The sequence below is a fragment of the Megalops cyprinoides genome, chromosome 21, assembly GCF_013368585.1.
Source record: "Megalops cyprinoides isolate fMegCyp1 chromosome 21, fMegCyp1.pri, whole genome shotgun sequence".
NCBI lineage: Eukaryota > Metazoa > Chordata > Actinopteri > Elopiformes > Megalopidae > Megalops > Megalops cyprinoides.
This window is the reverse complement of record NC_050603.1, coordinates 7,161,059-7,174,701: the sequence shown is the minus strand read 5'-3', so window position 1 is coordinate 7,174,701 and position 13,643 is coordinate 7,161,059. Positions and strand designations below refer to the sequence as shown.

Genomic DNA, 13,643 nt, shown 5'->3' with positions numbered 1-13,643 from the left:
GTCTTTGGTTTCTGATTGGCTCTCCATTCCCCATTCCAATGAGGTGCTTACCTGCGGTTCACTTTTCCCTGTCAAGGTAACTTCTGCACGATCTGCTTCAAGTGTTACGAGGACAATGATTACGACAGCCAGATGATGCAGTGTGCCCGCTGTAACCACTGGGTCCATGCCAAGTGTGAGGGGCTGACAGGTGAGTCAGGCTCGCTACCGGGACCTGTTCTCAGCCCCTCCAAAAGAAGAGGGGAAGCAGAAAGAATCTGTGTGTTTCTGTGAAACCAGCCTGGATTACTGATATTATTATTATTATTATTCATTAATGGGCAGAAACCGGTACACACAGAGCTCAACAGTAGTGCTGTCCAAAACCGTTGCTATGATTGCTGGACCCCAAGGTCTGTGTTTTGTTAGCCTGTTCGGGCGGCCAGAAAAATGTCATTTCAGGCACTCTCAATGGAAGAGTGGTGCTCTGCAGAAACAAGTAAAGTACACAGAGGTGCATCACTCACTCAGTATTAATAAGCCTTAATAAATGCCTTGATTGGACAGGGGACATTAATTAAAAAAATGGCCATGTTTGAATTGCATATTTTTTAATCATAAGAAAATCACGAATTTAGTCAAATTATGTAAATTATAGCTAGGAAGTCATTCTATAAATTCCCCTACTCTTCCTAAGTAGCTTGCCTGCTAGATAGGTAGATGATGTAATACAGCACTAGGTCACCCGGTAGCTTGCCTGTACCTTGTGGACTGACTTGCTAGCTAAGTTACCTTTGCCCCTATTTTCCTACACGTCTCCTTGGTGACATTCTTCCCGGTCAGAAGAAGTGGAATGGCGCCTGTTTTCTTTGCCCCCGTCTTATTTCCCTCTGGTTCTGTCTGCAGACGACCTGTACGAGATCCTGTCCAACATGCCCGAGAGCGTGGTGTACGCGTGCGGGCCCTGCAGCCTGACCAAGCCCAGCTCCTGGAGGGAGGCCCTGCATGTGGAGCTGAGGTCCGGGGTGGGGAAGGTGCTGGCCTGCCTGCTCACCTCCACCCTCACCCAGCACCTGGTCAAATGCAGCAAGGTGAGCGTGGACCACCCCCTCTGCGCTCACGTTGCCAGTGTATGTGTGTGCGCACTACTGTACACGCGTGCGAAAACGGAGATCAGTGCACATCTGCACCAATGCCCTGCAAAGACACGAGGCAGATGGAAAGGCCATTACTCTGCATTCTGACAATCTCTTGCGCACTCTGATGTAGTTGTGCATGTACACCTTGCGATGATTTGAAACCATTTCGGCCTAGTTTTCTGAAAGGCAAATGAGAGATGTGTAAGAATTACAAAATGACATACTAAAGCATAAATACACGTGGCAAACACATAAGTAAATATAAACATAACTCGCACAACTGGAAAAAATAAACATCCAATGCTTAGTGACTGAGATGTGAACAAATATGCATGGACTCTGATATATGTATAATATGAGGTTTAGTTAAGTGCCAGGTGCCTTACATGAGCACTCGGATCACTCATTACATTCCATTATTACATTACATTATTTTGCAGACACATTTATCCAGAGCAATACAATACAATACAATAACAATACACCACACTGCTGCCACTCAGTGTAGTGACCATTCCTTACTGTGCCTCCTGTCCTGCAGTGCGCTGGGGTCATGAACCCTCAGGTTGATCTGGACCAGCCAGCCTGCGACATCCATGCCGTGGGGCTGAAATTCGACAAGGGTCTTTACACCACACTGGTGAGTGTCGCTGCCGAGAAGGGCAGGGGCTCCGAAGTGTCGTCTTTTTTCCCCCACCCAGCATGCACGGAACCGGCCGATCCTTGTAAATACTCACTTGTTGTGCCCGTTTCCGATCAGAAATCATTCCATGAAGACGTGGCCCAAGTGATCCGGAAGCGACTGGAAGATGAAGTGGAGGCCGACGACGAGAAGCCTCCTCCTCCCGACGACCAGGGGCCCACCTCACTGGCCAGGTCGTACTACTTAAAGGTGAGGGGTTACCCAGAAGCAGCAGCGTTTTTGCGCCTTACAGCCGAACACTTTCAGACACCCAGCATGCACTCTGTCACGGCCACACCAAACACAATCTTGGCACATTCAGTGTAATTTCATCCTTCACTGATCAATACAGTTCCCGGCTCTTGTTAGTCAGAGGAAATTAGTTTCCACATTCCAGTTCATTTACACCACTGTGGAATATCAGTTGTGTGACGAACTGCAGGGCCTGCGGTTTTACTCTCGAGCCGAGCAGCCAGAAGATTTGGCTAATGTTTTGCGGTTTCTCATTCTGCAGTTGATGGACGAAGTTTATAGCTGGTTCAACAGCCAGGACCCCAAAGTGTGGCACTCAGGTTCCGGAGAATTCCCAGCGTAAGTGAAAGCATTTATTTTCTCCTTTCTTTAAAAATGTAACATTAGTCCAGAGCTGAACTGAGCTGTCAGTTGTCTGCAGTTGTCCCGTAGCCACGCTCTTCTCTGCGCTCTCCTACAGGGGTATGCTCCCCAACGCCGTGCTGCCCCCCTCCATGGAGCACGTCTACGCCCAGTGGCGGGAGAGGAGCGACCCGTGGACCAGTGAAGGGCTGGGGTTCCCGCACGAGGGTGACGGGGAGGGGCTTCACCCCTCCACACCCTCCACCTACAAGCTACCCGGCACCCACTCCAGGAACATGAGGGGGTTTTACAAATCCCAAGGTACCACGAGAAACTGCAGCGAAACATACTGCCGCTCTGAGTGCTCTGATCAACAACTGAACTTAACAAAAGGGTTTTTGGACTGGTCGGGTTGTGGGTCCACTACTCTAAAATTCTTTGGACTGTTCTGTTCCTGTAACTCTGAAGTTCCAGTACAGCAAAAGTGTACATGTATGTGTCATCGAAGCTCAACAGCTCCTTGGTAAAAATGTTTGCATTGTGTAGATACAGTATCTGGGATTGGAGATTTACCAGTATTTCTTTGTTGTGCAACTCAGAAAAGAGGGGATATCTGTCCAGCGCCGACCTGGACTTAAACTGGTCCAAGCAAGATGAGAGGCAGTGTTCCCTGTGCCAGAAATATGGGGATGCCAAGCCCAACGTGAGTGTCTGCTTACAAAGCCCTGCAAAAGGAGATTACAGTAATTCTACTGCGCTAAGTTTTGTGGTCCTCAGATGACAGGATTTTAGGTTTATAATTTGCCGAATGTGAACATTCTCTGATCTCATCCCCCCCGCCCCATGTCTTGACGTATCCAGGATGCAGGAAGGCTGCTGTATCTGGGTCAGAACGAGTGGGCTCATGTGAACTGCTCCTTGTGGTCAGCGGAGGTCTACGAGGACAACGGCGCCCTGATGCACGTCCACAGTGCTGTCACCAGGGGGCGCCACATGGTCAGTGGGAAACACTGCCAAGCATTAGTTAACACTTCACAGCTCTGATACCACTTAATTTCAGTATAATTATCACTGTGCCCTTTATTTCTGTTTGACAAAGAAGTTACGGTAAATGCGAATTAATACTGGAGTGTTCTCTAGGGTGAAACATTTATACTGAGTTGTAAGGTGTAGCCTACATTTGCATGCCTCTTTTGTCATTATTTACTTACCCATTGTGGACTCCCCCTTCCTCCCCATCCGCAGCGCTGTGAGCGCTGTAACCAGACGGGGGCGACGGTGGGCTGCTGTCTCAGCTCCTGCCAGAGCAACTACCACTTCATGTGCGCTCGGGCCCGCAACTGTGTCTTCCAGAACGACAAGAAGGTCTTCTGCCACACGCACCGAGACCTCATCAGTGACAAAGTAAGCATCTGTTAATAACACTAGGAAAAAGCACATCTGACAGACAGAGGGTGCAAGGAATTTTCTAGGCAGGTGCTGATTTCGGATGTATTCTGATTCTGATTCCAGTACAAGCGTTTCATGACGTTTGTTCTTAAATTAAGCTCTGTGGAAAGACGCTCTCTGGTATCCTGGCAACGCCTTTTGTGTAGGTAGTAAACCATATAAAGACGTTGTGACACAGCAACATTTAAAAGGGAATCAGAATTCATTTTCGAACACAAAATGGTGGATTGGCTTGTAGTATTACCGTTGTAGTATAGCCTGTTGTTTTGTGAATGTTGTAGGAATATATACGGTGCCTTACAGTAAAGATACTATAAGGTGTCCCTGTTCTGCTGTCTTTGTAGATAGTCACTGGGACTGGATTTGAAGTACTTCGTCGGGTCTTTGTGGATTTCGAGGGGATAAGTCTTCGCAGGAAATTCCTGACTGGTTTGGAGCCAGAATCTATTAATATGATGATAGGTGGGTTGCCTGACGTTGAGGTTTTTCCCCTTCCCCTCTGTTGTTGGGGGAAAGGGGTTTGTGTAATTCTTGATTGCAGCCATTTATTGCATAACTTGTGATTGTTTTCTTGCCCAAAGACATGGGTTGGAATGTCATTTGTTGTTTTGTTAACCAGCCCTTCTTGGTTGTCTTTATTTCCAGGCTCATTACTGATTAACAGGTTGGGAGTGCTGACTGAACTGTCAGCCAGTCAGGGGAAACTCTTTCCAGTGGGCTATCAGTAAGTATTCCTCCTGGAAGATTTACTATGTTGCAACCCTAACAACTGTTCTCTGTGGTGGAGAATTTATGCTGTCGTCAATATTTCTTTGTGCTGAATATTTAATCGTTGGCTAATAATGTATTTTTGTGGTCACCACATATTGTTTAATGCCGTTTTGTAAGTAAATGGTTTGTGTTCCTCCTTCCACAGTCACACTCACCCTTCCTTATTAAAAAAAATCCTTCTGTCCCCCAGGTGTTCCCGCTGGTACTGGAGCACAGTGGACCCTCGCCGCCGTTGCAGGTATACTTGTAAGGTGAAGGAGGTACGCCCCCCGGTCCAGGAGAAGCCCATGGAGGAGACGCCCGATCAGGGAGACAACCGCACGATTGTCCACAGCCCGATCCCCCACACTTCTCAAAGTGAGTATCCATCACATCAGCCAGATTTTATTTGCAGCGCTGCTCATTTCACAAAGGACTCGTTTATCACGATCAGTATTAGCATGTTGCTTTGCAATTTCAGTCATCAGAGAGCACTTGACTTACACATTCTTCATAAAAAATATCCTGTCATCACATTCTGAGAGGTATTATTTTATTATTTCTACCAGAAATAGATACCCCTGAGGGAGAGATGGCTCCCCCTCCTCTTCCTGAAGTACCACCGAGCACTCCATCTCCCCCCTCCAAACTGGACACTGGAGCAGGGAATAAAGCCCCCGCCTACCCCCAAACCAGGAGACCAGCAGGGGGAATGTCCCGGCCTCTGCCATCCCCAGGTCATTACATTCTTTGTGACATCATAGAGTGCACTGTATTCTCATGCACTATTAGTCATAATGCTACATTACATTATTGCATTAAGTTATCGTCATCTAGCAGAGTGACTTACATATGTTGCAGTTTTTGCATTTTATCCATTTATCCCGCTCTATATTTACTGTGGCAATTGTGGGTTAAGTACCTTACTCAAGGGTACAGCAGCAATGCCCCAGCAGGGAATCAAATGGGCAATGTTTTGGTTACAATGCCTGCTCCTTACCGCTATGCTACACTGCTGCCCCGTGCTGTTGCTAAACTGAACAAGAAGGTATACATTATTATTAAACAATATTAAATTCATATTTGTCCACTCACATTTTCATACATTTTACATTTTACGATTCTGTTACTTGCTAATGATAATTGCATGTTGAAAAGTCTCATTGCAGTATCCTCCTCTTTGTTCTGTCCACAGAGAGCACATCTAAATCCCACCCTATTCTGACCATCGGCGACCTGGAGGAGTCCCGCCGGCCACGCCGCCACTGCACCCTCTCTCATGGCTCCAGCAGCCGAAGCCACGTTTCTCCCACCACCTCGAGCATCTCGCTCCGCTCGGGGGAGTCGCTTCACTCGAGAAACTGCTCGACTCTCTCTGCGCTCTCCCCGCTGGGTGCCGCTGAAAATCCGCAGACCTCCCCCCCGCCCCGGCGCCGGGGTCGAAGCGCCCCCGCGGCCAGGGCTTCGGTGACGGCGACCCCCCACGCTACCTTAGAGCTCTTCCCTGTCAGCAGCTCCCCGCTGTCCCTCAACGACAGCCAGTCCTCCCTGACACTCAGCCAATTCCCCAGGCCCAGCCTCCTCTCTGATATCAGTCCAGATTCGACAGAGGTGCCACACGACTTCTTAGCGACCACCGAGCCAGAAGACACCGCCTTGCCTCCTCACGGCGATGACTCCAGCCGGGCAAACGGCGCCCAGATGATCTCTGATCAGGTCTTTCCCTGCGCCCCCCTCAGTGTTGACTCCGGTGCAGGTGTGGCACCTGTGATGAGCTCCAAGCTGGAGTTGAACGAGAGCGGCTGTGGGACTCTGCTTGTGGTGGGCGGGGAGGAGGTGGAGGTGAGCTCGGACGGGCTCCAAGACGGCAAGGGAGACGCTGACAAAGAGGCGGCGGTCGTCAGAGCCTTGTCTCTCCCTGTGACCTCTGCTAGGGAGGACTGGGGAAACATCTCCTCCGACGAGGACATGGACAACTACTTCGGATTCTCCCGCACTGTCATTAGCTCTGAGGCCGCCAGGGACCCAGAGCAGGCGCTTGCCCCTCCCTCCTCAGGGCCTATCCCCCAGCTCGATGGCATCGACGACGGTGCTGAAAGTGATGTTAGCGAGGCCACCAACGACGGCACTCAGAACCAAAAGAACACTGGCCAAGCACAGAACCCGGCACCGTTGCCTCCTCAAGGGGACAACCAAGGTGATAGACTGAGTCACTCGAGCACTCCCTCTCCGAGCCCAGCCTCTGGGAAGGGGCAGCTGGAGGCGGCATCATGCAGTGAGGAATCCATAACCTCTGTTAAGTCTAATTCCTTAACGTTTTCGGACGTTCTGCCAGAGAACACGTCCCCTGGATCTTTGAAAGTGGACTCCGCCCAGCTCGGTTCCACCACCGCTATGAGTGACACCTCGCCTGCTCCAGTGGAAACTTGTCAGGCATCGGCAGAGCCCACACTCATTGTTGAGCTGCAGTCATTGCCTGTCGAAGGTGCTGAGTCCAGCACTCCAGATGCGGCCTTTGCAGAGGGATTGACGGAAGAGATCTTGATGCAGGAGGTCGATCCAGAGATGGTCACTGGGACCTTTCTCGTGTGTGACCCATCGACGGATGCTTCTCACTCTAACCAGGAGGTGGTCCCAATGGACGCTGAACCTGCAGAACTCCATAAAGATATTTTCTTAGACCCCGACAGTGGACACTTCGTTGCAGAGGATGGCACTGTGCTCTATCTTACGGAAAGCATGGAGGATGAAGCATTGTCAGCTAGCAATATGAACGGGAACCAGGGAATAGTGGTAGATTCTCCCGTACAAGGCAGCATGGTTTTGGAGCAGCTCCCTACACTCAGTCATGCCTCCAGCGATCCTTTGAGCAACAGGCCGCCTGTGCAAATGTCTCTGTCCTCTCCCCAGCCCACACCTATCACATACATTCGAGCTTCGATAGACCCCATGCTGGCGTCCACGGCAACAAGCAGCAGTATTCCATCCATGCAAAATGTGCAGGCCACAGTTATGCCGTCGACAGAGTACAGGCAGTCTGCTCGCGCTGCAGGCCTGACGGCTATGTCTGTGTCCGCAGGAAGTGGTCTGACTCTGGGGACCCGCGTAAATCCCGATTCCCCTCTTCCAGCAGGCACGGCGACAGTTACAGTCATGTCCTCCCCCTCTGCCACTACCCATTCTTATCAAGTGAGGACCACCCCAACTTCCGGCCCCATCATCTTTAATGGTTTCACCCCGGCACCTCTGCAGAGAGAAGCCCCCCGGACACAAACCGTCTCCATTAATTTCGGCAACCCCAAGCCGGTACTGCCCGCACCGCAGCACGTGGTCGCACAGACCCGGCCAGGCCACACGATCCTCACCGTACAGGAAGTGGGCGGCTCCAGCATGGACTCTGCCCCGCAGGTTCTGCTCGTCAACCGCAGCGGTCAGGTCTTCATCAAGAACCCGGACAGCAACACCTTTCAGTTGCCCAGTGCTAGCTCGCCGTCCTACACTTCCATCAGCAAGATTACCGGCCTGCTTCAGAGCAACGCCTTGTCCGCCACGCCCGCCCCGGCGAGTAACGTGACTCGTGTGCCCAGGCTGGTGACGCCTGTGGCGTCCCCACGAGTGGTCTTCAACCCCGTCGCCACTACCCAGCTGATAACCTACAGCAACAAAGGTGCTGTGACCGCCGGTGACGTCCTGATCGGCAGGAAGCCGGAACATTCCCTGGAGAGCCTTGCGTCTGACGACAAGAAACCCAGGAAGAGGGGGACCATATTGAACGTAGGACCTAAATCTGCCCTGAGAGCAGATTCGTCGGTTTGGCCAGGTGTTCAAGGCAGGACCTGGCTGAACTCTGTCAGCCACAGTGGCAACGCCCAGACCATAATCGCCCAAGCTGCTTTAGCAGGTCACCAAAATCCCATCCAAGCTGGCGTCCTAAGCACTTCCCAGTTCCACGTCCACCCTGTCCTGAACAGAGCCCAGACTGTGAGGTCCGTCGTGATCCCCCCAGGCCTTTTGGTCAAGTCGGGCTCCTCTTCCCCTCAGCCCCGCGCTCAGGTCCGCATCAAGAGGGTGTCCTCGCTGCCAAGCCGCAGTGGGACCAAGAAAGCGAAGGTGGACTCCACAGAGCAGGAGCCCCCTGGTGGTGTGGAGGACCTACGCAGAGCCGGGAGCGCGACAGCTAGGTGAGGGAGGGGGAATTGTGGAATTGTGATAAACTGATTCCTCATTGCTCTGTACCTGTTGAGGCTGTTTATATTAGGTTATATTACATGTAAGACATGCATTATTTTCCAGCAAACCTGCGGGCGTCCGTATGAAAACTCCAACTGCAAAAGGGGAGCTGGACCTCAACAAGCTTAGGGAAGATGGCTGCAACAACTCTGAAAACACAAGGTAACCAAAAACATGTTCCTTGAATGACAATCACTTATTCTGGAAAATGTCAAATTTTAATTTCTTAGAGTGGGGTTTTAATGGGTGAAAACCAGACTTATCACCTCAATTTTAATGAGGTTCTATGCTTTACCTGCCCTAATGAACAAAGCCTAAGTCTCACATGACAAAATGGATGGTTTTGCTCTTGGAGCCTTAGATTTTTAGAGTTGTAAAATCCTAAATGAAACCTCCAAGTATTTAAGAATCCCAGGCGCCTTTGCGGAGTTTGTGTCAGACGCTCTCATCCATTGAACTCAATAGCAATTATGTGCACCTTGCACCATTCAGATCACTGAGGGATGGGTCTCTTGTACATTTTGTTAGCTCACAGGTTGAAAATAATTGCATTTTACAGTCGTATTTATACATATACTGAATGGATTCATTATGTGACAGTGGTAGTGTCTCTGCTACACAGAGAAGTGATTGGTGGTGCTATACCATGTGCTTTACAGCGGACAGAAACGGCCTCTCTTTTCTGACCTACCTCTCGCTGTGTCCCGCAGACCTGTCCCCTGGGATCGTCTGTCCTCTGTGTCCCGAGGTAACAACATTAGCCACAGCAGACAGCGAGCCTGGGATTCTGCAAGGCGCAATTCCCTGACTGACAGCAGCAATTTCTCAAGTGGGACTTCCAGCCTCTCCCACTTCTCTCTCCCCCCCCCCTTCCTGCAACCCTCATCTCGCTCTCCTGCCTCACCTGCCTCTACCACTACACCTGTCCTCACTTCCTCTACTGCCTCCTTGCCTCACCTTCCTCCCAGGCTTCACCTGCCTCCGCTTCCCCTCCTGCCTTGCCTGCCTCGTCTGCCTCGTCTGCCTCGTCTTTCTCCCCACCCATGTTTTGTGCACATGTGGCCGTGTCTTTCCATGTATGTCACTGTATGCCTGTTTGGCTAAATGCAGCGCTGTGCAGCTGTGTGCATGAGCTGCCATATTAAGCTAACGTGTCTCTGCCAGGCCCTGTAGTGTCTGACTCAAGGCGGTTCTCCTTAACCGCTCACCTGCTCCTTGCCTGCCCTCCTTACAGGTGAGAGTGCGAGCTCGGACGACGAGATACCGCCCCCCGAGCAGGACGAGGAGAGCCCCCCCAGCAAGGACCAGCCCCACCTGCGCTTCGAGATCACCAGCGAGGACGGCTTCAGCGTGGAGGCAGACAGTATAGAGGGTAAGGGGGGGGACAGGAGAGGGCTGTTGCCCTGATATAGCTAATTATAGTTGTGAATGGAAATGAAGACCAGTGTGGGCAACACCTGTTAGGTATTTTCTATGATATGAGGCCACCTGTGAGATCAACATGCCCTTTGATCTGACGTGACCCTCTGGTTTCCTTACATGACAATGGAGTTGGCATGTGGGCCTGTATCTTCTACGAAAGGTCCAATGCATGTAGAACTTCATTGGATCTGGGCACTTGGGAAAATGCTAGAAGCACCTCATTATGAACAGGCATTGTCAGATTAAGAGATCCTCCTTTCATGGGCTCAATGTTGGAATCCATAAACGGTCCCTCTGTGAAATAATTTGCGTGCATAGCCATGGGGGCTCTGTCTGAAAGAGCGGTCAGATACAGATTTGACCAATGTAGTGCACTTGGCAGTAAAAATATGTCCAAACATACACTTGGGCAGTTGAGTCAAATGGCATATCCATTTCACAAGGAAGATGCTTCATGTATGCCAAATCAGTGTTGCTTATGTGGTCACATGCCTTAAGATGCTTTTTTTTTCCCCCCTCTCCCCCGTTAATTCCGTGTGCGTCCCCATCTCCCGTGGCGCAGTGGCGTGGCGGGCGGTGGTGGAGGGCGTGCAGGAGGCGCGGGCGGGCTACAGGCTGAAGCAGCTGTCGTTCGCGGGCATGAGTGGGGCCCGCATGCTGGGGGTGCTGCACGACGCTGTGATCTTCCTGGTGGAGCAGCTGCGGGGGGCCTCCCGCTGCCAGCAGCACAGCTTCCGCTTCCACCAGCAGGACAACCAGGAGGAGGAGCTTCCCATCAACCCCAGCGGCTGCGCCCGCTCCGAGGTCCACCAGCGGTGAGCGCGGCCCCCGAGAACGCTGCTGCAGTGCGCTGCGGGAAGACAGCTGGTGGATACACTGCTTTAGACCTAAATTCCGTACAAAACTGATGGTTGTTTCGGCTTTTTGTCTGGCCACGTAAACAGTGGATAAACATACTGTATGTGGGAAAATAATACATTTCCAGTCAGTTGGATTTATCAGCTTCAGCAAGGGCTCTGATAGCTTTGAACCGTGTCATCAGTTCTTGACAATTATATTAACAGTTTTGCTAGCATTCTCTTCAAGGATGCATAACTGGCAATGTATTTTGAAAGTAATTAACACTGAAAAGATAATAAGGGCAGGTCATACTTCATTTATAAGGAGTAACTTGCACGTAAAAATGCTTTCTAACAGGATAAACCTAAAAAGGAGTGATGGTTGTGCACTGTGCCCCTGTTAAGGCTGGCTGTGTGGTGCCCTGCTCATTGTCGAAATGCCAGTTTGACAAATCCGCGTGTCGTGTTACGCTTGCTCACGTTATCGCATTGGGAAGGTGTGTGTGTTATTCTGTGCAGCATCACTCATCCTCCCCCTTTACCCCTCAACAGGAAGTCCACCTTTGACATGTTCAACTTCCTGGCCTCCCAGCATAGGCAGCTCCCTGACATCGGGCCGTACGACGAGGAGGAGGACGAAGTCCCGCTCAAGTCCACCAGGTGGGGACGGTGAGGCGCGAGAACACGTGCTAATAGAGTCGTTCCCTCCGTATCCGCGACCCGCCTGTGGAGTGACCGCGCCCCTTTCTTCCCTCTCTCCTCAGGCGCGCTACGAGCCTGGAGCTGCCCATGGCCATGCGCTTTAGACACCTGGAGAAGACGTCCAAGGAGGCGGTGGGGGTGTACAGGTGAGAAGCACTGCGGTCCTGTTGGTCCTAACCAGCACAGCCTGGCCAGTCAGACCCGGGGTTTGTATTGAGAATAGAGGGGCAAAAACATTATGAGGTGCTGGTGAAACCATGGATTGTTTCCTATTTTGTTTAGTTCTTTGTACTTGATTCTTTACTTCCCTGTACTTGAACATAAGTGGTTGTGCTTAGGGTTGGGAGAACAGCAATATTTTGTGTTTTATCTTTTTGTAGAAACTAAGGTCTTATTTTGATTATTTCCTCTGGCTCTGCTATGTGGGTGGGCTTGCATCCAAATGCTCAGCCGATAGCTGGGCTGGATTGCAGTGTAACTGAGGCTTCAGAGGAGGGCGCGTACCCGACGCTGATCCGATAACGGTCTCGTACCTCAGGTCTGCCATCCACGGGCGAGGCCTGTTCTGCAAGCGCAACATCGACGCGGGGGAGATGGTGATCGAGTACTCCGGCATCGTCATTCGGGCCGTGCTGACAGACAAACGGGAGAAGTACTACGACAGCAAGGTGAGACTGCTTTAGTCAGGGTAAACGCAGAGATGCACGAACTAGAAGATGCATTCAGTCATTACATTACATTACTGGCATTTAGAAGATGTTCTTATCTAGAGCGACTTACATAGGTTACAATTTTTTCATGCTATCCATTTATACAGCTGGATATTTACTGACTCAGTTGTGGGTTAAGTACCTTGCCTAAGGGTACAGTTTCAGTGTCCCAGCAGGGAATCGAACCTGCAACCTTTTGGTTATAAGCCCTGCTCCTTACCACTCTGCTACACTGCCCGACCCTGTTATGTCTAAGTCCCACTATGTCTGCATACTTTCAGATATGACTTTTTACGTTTGATCCATTTCCATTTTTACCACTTTCTGTCTGTCTCTCTTCCTCCTCTGACCCCTCTCTCATCCTCCGCCCCCCCGCAGGGGATTGGCTGCTACATGTTCCGCATCGATGACTTTGACGTGGTGGACGCCACCATGCACGGCAACGCGGCGCGCTTCATCAACCACTCGTGCGAGCCCAACTGCTACTCGCGCGTCATCCACGTGGAGGGCCAGAAGCACATCGTCATCTTCGCCCTGCGCAAGATCTACCGCGGCGAGGAGCTCACCTACGACTACAAGTTCCCCATCGAGGACGACAGCAGCAAGCTCAGCTGCAACTGCGGGGCCCGCCGCTGCCGCCGCTTCCTCAACTAGGAGGGGCCCGCCGCTGCCGACGCTTCCTCAACTAGGAGGGGCCCGGCGTCGGAGCACAAAGGGGGGCTTTGGGCTGGGAGCAGGTGCGGGGGGGGGAGGGGGGGACAGGGTGTGAGAATCTGCAGTAACATCCAGAGGCAGCAACTCACCAGTGGTGGCTCCTCCTCCACAAAGTGAGCGGGGAAAGGGAAGAAGATTTGAGACAATGCAGGATGGTAAATGTCGCCGTTGGGGGGAGAAGGTTACACTCAGCCCTTGCCTCCCGAGTCGTAAGCCATGCAGCCTGCAAGCAGCCATAGAACCAAGGTGTTGTTTTCCCTCACAGAGTATTCTGAACTAAGACTGGGGCATTCCGGTTTTGCTTTGGTCGTCAGCACACATCTCGCGCTCCTGCGCGTCACTGTATTCGGTGGCTGTTCATGTTGACGCGCGGCAGCACTCCTTTCTCCTTGCAGAGACTCCCACCGCGCCGTCGCCCGCAGACTGATGCGGA

The 13,643-nt window shown here is 51.4% G+C and overlaps 1 protein-coding gene across 2 annotated transcripts in view; it reads left to right on the top strand.

Moving 5' to 3' along the window:
- LOC118796281 (histone-lysine N-methyltransferase 2B-like) overlaps positions 1–13,150 on the top strand; it is a 32,244-nt gene extending 19,094 nt beyond the window's left edge. The window contains exons 16-37 of one of the 2 annotated variants that reach the window (XM_036555095.1): positions 77–190; positions 886–1,070; positions 1,660–1,758; positions 1,879–2,010; positions 2,315–2,391; positions 2,513–2,715; positions 2,994–3,097; positions 3,256–3,390; positions 3,640–3,798; positions 4,188–4,305; positions 4,489–4,567; positions 4,805–4,971; positions 5,163–5,330; positions 5,789–8,774; positions 8,887–8,985; positions 9,534–9,571; positions 10,058–10,195; positions 10,808–11,060; positions 11,637–11,744; positions 11,849–11,932; positions 12,325–12,454; positions 12,875–13,150. In XM_036555095.1, coding sequence (XP_036410988.1) covers positions 77–190; positions 886–1,070; positions 1,660–1,758; positions 1,879–2,010; positions 2,315–2,391; positions 2,513–2,715; positions 2,994–3,097; positions 3,256–3,390; positions 3,640–3,798; positions 4,188–4,305; positions 4,489–4,567; positions 4,805–4,971; positions 5,163–5,330; positions 5,789–8,774; positions 8,887–8,985; positions 9,534–9,571; positions 10,058–10,195; positions 10,808–11,060; positions 11,637–11,744; positions 11,849–11,932; positions 12,325–12,454; positions 12,875–13,150 — 5,852 coding nt within the window. Of the gene's footprint in view, positions 1–76; positions 191–885; positions 1,071–1,659; positions 1,759–1,878; positions 2,011–2,314; positions 2,392–2,512; positions 2,716–2,993; positions 3,098–3,255; positions 3,391–3,639; positions 3,799–4,187; positions 4,306–4,488; positions 4,568–4,804; positions 4,972–5,162; positions 5,331–5,788; positions 8,775–8,886; positions 8,986–9,533; positions 9,653–10,057; positions 10,196–10,807; positions 11,061–11,636; positions 11,745–11,848; positions 11,933–12,324; positions 12,455–12,874 lie in introns of both variants that reach the window. The other variant, XM_036555094.1, reaches the window with a different exon arrangement.
- Positions 13,151–13,643: the final 493 nt, after the last annotated feature.